This window comes from Salvelinus namaycush, chromosome 13 (assembly GCF_016432855.1).
Source record: "Salvelinus namaycush isolate Seneca chromosome 13, SaNama_1.0, whole genome shotgun sequence".
Taxonomy (NCBI): Eukaryota; Metazoa; Chordata; class Actinopteri; order Salmoniformes; family Salmonidae; genus Salvelinus; species Salvelinus namaycush.
Window position 1 is genome coordinate 44,549,512 of NC_052319.1, and position 8,563 is coordinate 44,558,074.

Below are 8,563 nucleotides of genomic sequence, written 5' to 3' on the forward strand. Positions count from 1 at the left end.
ACTGCCCAGGTCACTGCCCAGGTCACTGCCTTATCCCCTTGAATAAAATAGTAGCTGCCAAGATGGACATCAACGGAGGTTATTTTTAGTGAGTGCATTTCACATGTGGCTAATTTGCATCCACCACCTCCACTTTAAAAACCACTGCCAAAGGTTTTGGAAACTTTAGTTTTGAATCGTGCCGTTCTGGCATGTCTGCCTTGTGATTTTGTTGGCAGAGTCGCCGGAAAAATGTTTTCTCCCGTATCAACTGAGGATGTGACATAGTTCCTCCATGCCAAGAGTTCATCGTTGAAACCAGACCCTAGTCACTGTGTTGCCTTAAGGTCGGGGTTTACATGACAGGCTCTCTACAATTTCTATTTGGTAGAGTGAGTTTAACACACTGACATCTAGTGGTTATATATATGTACTGCAGTTACCTTGAGGATAGGGCACTCCAATGTAACTTGTCTGTTTCTCCTGTAGAGAGTGAGTTTAACACACTGACATCTAGTGGTTATATATATGTACTGCAGTTACCTTGAGGATAGGCGCCTCCGATGTAACTGGTCTGTCCCTCTGTTTCTCCTGTAGAGAGTGAGTTCCGGTTCGCACGCTGGAAGAAGGCCGTCCAGAAGGCCATGAATTGGGAGACCACGGAGCCCATCAGCAATGGGAACGGTCCAATCAGCAATGGGAACGGTCCAATCAGCAATGGGAACGGTCCAATCAGCAATGGGAACGGTCCAATCAGCAATGGGAACGGTCCAATCAGCAATGGGAACGGTCCAATCAGCAATGGGAGCGGTCCAATCAGCAATGGGAACGGTGAGCATTGAGCACACCCATTTGATAGCCTGGGGTCTCTCTCTCTATAGAGGCTGACTGTGATAGCCTGGGGGCCTTTCTCTCTATAGAGGCTGACCGTGACAGCCTGGGGGACTCTCTCTCTCTCTATAGAGGCTGACTGTGATAGCCTGGGGGACTCTCTCTCTCTCTCTATAGAGGCTGACTGTGATAGCCTGGGGGACTCTCTCTCTCTCTATAGAGGCTGACTGTGACAGCCTGGGGGACTCTCTCTCTCTCTATAGAGGCTGACTGTGATAGCCTGGGGGACTCTCTCTCTCTATAGAGGCTGACTGTGACAGCCTGGGGGACTCTCTCTCTCTATAGAGGCTGACTGTGACAGCCTGGGGGACTCTCTCTCTCTATAGAGGCTGACTGTGATAGCCTGGGGGACTCTCTCTCTCTATAGAGGCTGACTGTGATAGCCTGGGGGACTCTCTCTCTCTCTCTCTATAGAGGCTGACTGTGACAGCCTGGGGGACTCTCTCTCTCTCTCTATAGAGGCTGACTGTGACAGCCTGGGGGACTCTCTCTCTCTCTCTATAGAGGCTGACTGTGACAGCCTGGGGGACTCTCTCTCTCTCTATAGAGGCTGACTGTGACAGCCTGGGGGACTCTCTCTTTCTCTCTATAGAGGCTGACTGTGACAGCCTGGGGGACTCTCTCTCTCTCTCTATAGAGGCTGACTGTGACAGCCTGGGGGACTCTCTCTCTCTCTCTATAGAGGCTGACTGTGACAGCCTGGGGGACTCTCTCTCTCTCTATAGAGGCTGACTGTGACAGCCTGGGGGACTCTCTCTTTCTCTCTATAGAGGCTGACTGTGACAGCCTGGGGGACTCTCTCTCTCTCTCTATAGAGGCTGACTGTGACAGCCTGGGGGACTCTCTCTCTCTCTCTATAGAGGCTGACTGTGACAGCCTGGGGGACTCTCTCTCTCTCTATAGAGGCTGACTGTGACAGCCTGGGGGACTCTCTCTCTCTCTATAGAGGCTGACTGTGACAGCCTGGGGGACTCTCTCTCTCTATAGAGGCTGACTGTGACAGCCTGGGGGACTCTCTCTCTCTCTCTCTCTATAGAGGCTGACTGTGACAGCCCGGGGGACTCTCTCTCTCTCTCTATAGAGGCTGACTGTGACAGCCTGGGGGACTCTCTCTCTCTCTCTCTATAGAGGCTGACTGTGACAGCCTGGGGGACTCTCTCTCTCTCTCTCTATAGAGGCTGACTGTGACAGCCTGGGGGACTCTCTCTCTCTCTCTCTATAGAGGCTGACTGTGACAGCCTGGGGGACTCTCTCTCTCTATAGAGGCTGACTGTGACAGCCTGGGGGACTCTCTCTCTCTATAGAGGCTGACTGTGACAGCCTGGGGGACTCTCTCTCTCTCTCTATAGAGGCTGACTGTGACAGCCCGGGGGACTCTCTCTCTCTATAGAGGCTGACTGTGACAGCCCGGGGGACTCTCTCTCTCTATAGAGGCTGACTGTGACAGCCCGGGGGACTCTCTCTCTCTCTATAGAGGCTGACTGTGACAGCCCGGGGGACTCTCTCTCTCTCTATAGAGGCTGACTGTGACAGCCTGGGGGACTCTCTCTCTCTATAGAGGCTGACTGTGACAGCCTGGGGGACTCTCTCTCTCTCTCTCTATAGAGGCTGACTGTGACAGCCCGGGGGACTCTCTCTCTCTATATAGAGGCTGACTGTGACAGCCCGGGGGACTCTCTCTCTCTCTCTCTCTATAGAGGCTGACTGTGACAGCCTGGGGGACTCTCTCTCTCTCTATAGAGGCTGACTGTGACAGCCTGGGGGACTCTCTCTCTCTATAGAGGCTGACTGTGACAGCCTGGGGGACTCTCTCTCTCTCTATAGAGGCTGACTGTGACAGCCCGGGGGACTCTCTCTCTCTATAGAGGCTGACTGTGACAGCCTGGGGGACTCTCTCTCTCTCTATAGAGGCTGACTGTGACAGCCTGGGGGACTCTCTCTCTCTCTATAGAGGCTGACTGTGACAGCCTGGGGGACTCTCTCTCTCTCTATAGAGGCTGACTGTGACAGCCTGGGGGACTCTCTCTCTCTCTCTCTATAGAGGCTGACTGTGACAGCCTGGGGGACTCTCTCTCTCTATAGAGGCTGACTGTGACAGCCTGGGGGACTCTCTCTCTCTATAGAGGCTGACTGTGACAGCCTGGGGGACTCTCTCTCTCTCTCTCTATAGAGGCTGACTGTGATAGCCTGGGGGACTCTCTCTCTCTCTATAGAGGCTGACTGTGACAGCCTGGGGGACTCTCTCTCTCTCTCTATAGAGGCTGACTGTGACAGCTCGGGGGACTCTCTCTCTCTATAGAGGCTGACTGTGACAGCTCGGGGGACTCTCTCTCTCTATATATAGAGGCTGACTGTGACAGCCTGGGGGACTCTCTCTCTCTCTATAGAGGCTGACTGTGACAGCCTGGGGGACTCTCTCTCTCTATAGAGGCTGACTGTGACAGCCTGGGGGACTCTCTCTCTCTCTATAGAGGCTGACTGTGACAGCCCGGGGGACTCTCTCTCTCTATAGAGGCTGACTGTGACAGCCTGGGGGACTCTCTCTCTCTCTATAGAGGCTGACTGTGACAGCCTGGGGGACTCTCTCTCTCTCTATAGAGGCTGACTGTGACAGCCTGGGGGACTCTCTCTCTCTCTATAGAGGCTGACTGTGACAGCCTGGGGGACTCTCTCTCTCTCTCTATAGAGGCTGACTGTGACAGCCCGGGGGACTCTCTCTCTCTCTCTCTATAGAGGCTGACTGTGACAGCCTGGGGGACTCTCTCTCTCTATAGAGGCTGACTGTGACAGCCTGGGGGACTCTCTCTCTCTCTCTCTCTCTCTATAGAGGCTGACTGTGACAGCCTGGGGGACTCTCTCTCTCTCTATAGAGGCTGACTGTGACAGCCTGGGGGACTCTCTCTCTCTCTCTATAGAGGCTGACTGTGACAGCCTGGGGGACTCTCTCTCTCTCTCTATAGAGGCTGACTGTGACAGCCTGGGGGACTTTCTCTCTCTCTCTATAGAGGCTGACTGTGACAGCCTGGGGGACTTTCTCTCTCTATAGAGGCTGACTGTGACAGCCTGGGGGACTCTCTCTCTCTCTCTATAGAGGCTGACTGTGACAGCCCGGGGGACTCTCTCTCTCTCTCTATAGAGGCTGACTGTGACAGCCCGGGGGACTCTCTCTCTCTCTATAGAGGCTGACTGTGACAGCCTGGGGGACTCTCTCTCTCTCTATAGAGGCTGACTGTGACAGCCTGGGGGACTCTCTCTCTCTCTATAGAGGCTGACTGTGACAGCCCGGGGGACTCTCTCTCTCTCTCTCTATAGAGGCTGACTGTGACAGCCTGGGGGACTCTCTCTCTCTCTCTCTATAGAGGCTGACTGTGATAGCCTGGGGGACTCTCTCTCTCTCTATAGAGGCTGACTGTGACAGCCTGGGGGACTCTCTCTCTCTCTCTATAGAGGCTGACTGTGACAGCTCGGGGGACTCTCTCTCTCTATAGAGGCTGACTGTGACAGCTCGGGGGACTCTCTCTCTCTATATATAGAGGCTGACTGTGACAGCCTGGGGGACTCTCTCTCTCTCTATATAGAGGCTGACTGTGACAGCCCGGGGGACTCTCTCTCTCTATATAGAGGCTGACTGTGACAGCCCGGGGGACTCTCTCTCTCTCTCTCTCTATAGAGGCTGACTGTGACAGCCCGGGGGACTCTCTCTCTCTATATAGAGGCTGACTGTGACAGCCCGGGGGACTCTCTCTCTCTCTCTATAGAGGCTGACTGTGACAGCCTGGGGGACTCTCTCTCTCTCTATAGAGGCTGACTGTGACAGCCTGGGGGACTCTCTCTCTCTATAGAGGCTGACTGTGACAGCCTGGGGGACTCTCTCTCTCTCTATAGAGGCTGACTGTGACAGCCCGGGGGACTCTCTCTCTCTATAGAGGCTGACTGTGACAGCCTGAGGGACTCTCTCTCTCTCTATAGAGGCTGACTGTGACAGCCTGGGGGACTCTCTCTCTCTCTATAGAGGCTGACTGTGACAGCCTGGGGGACTCTCTCTCTCTCTCTATAGAGGCTGACTGTGACAGCCTGGGGGACTCTCTCTCTCTCTCTATAGAGGCTGACTGTGACAGCCCGGGGGACTCTCTCTCTCTCTCTCTATAGAGGCTGACTGTGACAGCCTGGGGGACTCTCTCTCTCTATAGAGGCTGACTGTGACAGCCTGGGGGACTCTCTCTCTCTCTCTCTATAGAGGCTGACTGTGACAGCCCGGGGGACTCTCTCTCTCTCTCTATAGAGGCTGACTGTGACAGCCTGGGGGACTCTCTCTCTCTCTATAGAGGCTGACTGTGACAGCCTGGGGGACTCTCTCTCTCTCTCTATAGAGGCTGACTGTGACAGCCTGGGGGACTCTCTCTCTCTCTCTATAGAGGCTGACTGTGACAGCCTGGGGGACTTTCTCTCTCTCTCTATAGAGGCTGACTGTGACAGCCTGGGGGACTTTCTCTCTCTATAGAGGCTGACTGTGACAGCCCGGGGGACTCTCTCTCTCTCTATAGAGGCTGACTGTGACAGCCCGGGGGACTCTCTCTCTCTCTCTATAGAGGCTGACTGTGACAGCCCGGGGGACTCTCTCTCTCTCTCTATAGAGGCTGACTGTGACAGCCTGGGGGACTCTCTCTCTCTCTATAGAGGCTGACTGTGACAGCCTGGGGGACTCTCTCTCTCTCTATAGAGGCTGACTGTGACAGCCCGGGGGACTCTCTCTCTCTCTCTCTATAGAGGCTGACTGTGACAGCCTGGGGGACTCTCTCTCTCTCTCTCTATAGAGGCTGACTGTGATAGCCTGGGGGACTCTCTCTCTCTCTATAGAGGCTGACTGTGACAGCCCGGGGGACTCTCTCTCTCTATATATAGAGGCTGACTGTGACAGCCTGGGGGACTCTCTCTCTCTCTATATAGAGGCTGACTGTGACAGCCCGGGGGACTCTCTCTCTCTATATAGAGGCTGACTGTGACAGCCCGGGGGACTCTCTCTCTCTATAGAGGCTGACTGTGACAGCCTGGGGGACTCTCTCTCTCTCTCTATAGAGGCTGACTGTGACAGCCTGGGGGACTCTCTCTCTCTCTATATAGAGGCTGACTGTGACAGCCTGGGGGACTCTCTCTCTCTCTATAGAGGCTGACTGTGATACCCTGGGTCTCTCTCTTCTAAAACTACCATATCCAAAATACTTGACTGAAACCCTGAATTTAACTAAATTCCTTTTTTACATGAGGAATCTCTTCCTCCATGTGCAACAACTGTAACCTGCCCAACATGGGGCGTTCCACCTAACTCAAGTCAAGTACCACTAATACCTTGATAATGTATATATTTTTAAGCTACTACAAATATATAAGTTACATGAGTTGAAGATTGTAGTTTTATTTTAATGAAAATATCAGTCTCCTTTTTTTCTCTCATCTAAACCTGTCACCCTCTTCTTCTCTCTGTCATCACACAGGACACCACTAGTAGGATCTAAGCCAATACTAGTAACCGTTGAGGATACATATGGAGTTGAAGAGAGGGGAACATACAGAATGTAACACCCATCCCTCCATAGGTCCACATAGCACCTACATCTGATGGCTGTTTGGGCATGCTGTGGACTTCCTTCTCCCTGAGAGCATTCCTAGTCCACATCCGGTTGCCTCCTGTACATGTACTCAGCCCCGTCCTCTTAGTCTCGTGGACAAGGACCCTACCTGTGAACCTTATCTTGGAAGAAAGGCCCACATATCAAAAGATGGAATCAATTGATGGAACTCTACTGTGTGACTGAACTGTGATGGAAGAGACTGATTCTCCTGTGGGAAAAAAAAAAAAAAATCCTATCATGTCTGGTTTTCTATGAATTTATTAAGCAGATAATATTTTAATGTTTGTGTCATATGTTGTGCTTGGTCATTTTAACAAATGGTGACACTGTGCATTTTAAAAAAAATACTAATTAATTACACTGGTTAGTAATAGCGCCACCATTGAACAAGTGTTGTGAGAATGTTGTAGGCTACATAGCTATAATGTGGAATGGAAGGCCTGCTGAGATGGTTTGCTACTCTGATCGTAGATGTACCTAGTTGTATGTGGGTCCACTTGAAGACTCTGATCATAGATGTACCTAGTTGTATGTGGGTCCACTTGAAGGAACCTCTGAATGAAAAGCATCGCAGGGTCCTTACAGCACTTTATAATTATTGATTTGCGTGTGGAGTGTATGATATGATGCTCTGGTTTTTAAAGGGACATTTTTCATTTTCCTTTTTTTTTTTTTAAATAACGATAAAGCTTTTTGAAAGGGATCACCATTGGATAATGAAAGGTCTGTGAAACACATTTTCTTAAGTTGTAAGTGGAAGTTTTAACTGTACAATACGCTTCATAAGACCTATTTTCTGTTTTTCAGTCGTCGAGGACAAAGATATTACTTCCTAGTCATTATTGATCATGAATTGTCTTGTCCTTAGAGCACTTTATAATGATTGATTTGCATGTGGAGGTCATGGTATGGGTACAATGCGCTAATGAAAATGCTTTTTTTAAATCAATTAACAGTAATGTTTTTTTGCAAGAGATTTATCAATTGATAATGAAAGGGGGATCAATGTAAAGGCAAGAAATAACTAAAAGTGACAGAGGAATCTAAATGATAACTTTACAAGATGGTTATAAATTTACTGAGAAATGATTACAGGTCAGACTGTTGTAAAGAGGAAATGAACCTGTCCAAATGGCTGCTTTTCAGTTGATACAGAGAAGCATGGTATGGACCTTGTTATGTATAGTGATCGTATACATTTTCTTGAACTAATGTAACGTATGTAAAATCTAATATGAAATCTAAAGCCCTCATTCTTGGTATGGAAAGAAAATGACACTTTATCTTAGTAGTTTAAAATGTTTTAAACTACACAGATTTAATTTTAATTGTGTTTTTTGTTGTTGTCATGATTTAATGTTTTTATTTGATTTTTTCCCCCTTGTTTTTGTCTTTTCTTGCTAAATGGGGTTGGGTGCCTCTGTTCTGTTGTGCAAAGATGAATGTGACAATGCACATTGCAATAAAGTTTTACTTTTAAAAACCGGGTCTGGATTTTCCTTCACCGTCAGGTGCCATAAGGGATTGATTGACGCTATAATAAACCTGTCTTGCTTGCGAATCGATCACACAATGAAAGTGGCCAGAGGTGTCATGCCGATTGCGGGAACAAGGGCACTTGCCCCTTAGAATTGCCGTGTATTACATTTTTTTTCAGATGTTAAATTACTAAGCTTAATTTTAAAACCCACGTTTTTATTGTAAACTGACTGATTTCCCTCCCCTGTCAGGGGTGTGCCATGGAGCAAAGACAGAGTGGTTGATGTGCTGGGCATGATTTTTCAGTAGTTGTGTGTTCATTTCATCAAGATATGTAACTTATTGATTCCTAGCTATTTTTTTTTTTTTTTTAAAGTTTGCTTTAGCTAGATAGGTTCCACATCTCCTTACCTCATAACGAGCTACCATTTTCAGGCTATCAATCAAGTTCTGCTGCCTTTTTTGACTGCAACACCAGTGTAACACCTAGTGCATACACCCTTATGTTATACGGAGGGAAATTGTGTTTGCATAGCTTAGAGCTGAATCTACAACCTCTGCATAATCAAAACCGTTGCTTTGTG

At 49.4% G+C, this 8,563-nt stretch overlaps 1 protein-coding gene across 2 annotated transcripts in view; it reads left to right on the plus strand.

Moving 5' to 3' along the window:
- The window catches only part of LOC120058544 (glycerol kinase-like), a 31,759-nt gene extending 23,776 nt beyond the window's left edge, over window positions 1–7,983 (plus strand). The window contains exons 18-19 of one of the 2 annotated variants that reach the window (XM_039007327.1): window positions 577–663; window positions 6,363–7,983. In XM_039007327.1, coding sequence (XP_038863255.1) covers window positions 577–663; window positions 6,363–6,373 — 98 coding nt within the window. In that variant the 3' untranslated portion in view covers window positions 6,374–7,983. Of the gene's footprint in view, window positions 1–576; window positions 811–6,362 lie in introns of both variants that reach the window. The other variant, XM_039007326.1, reaches the window with a different exon arrangement.
- Window positions 7,984–8,563: the final 580 nt, after the last annotated feature.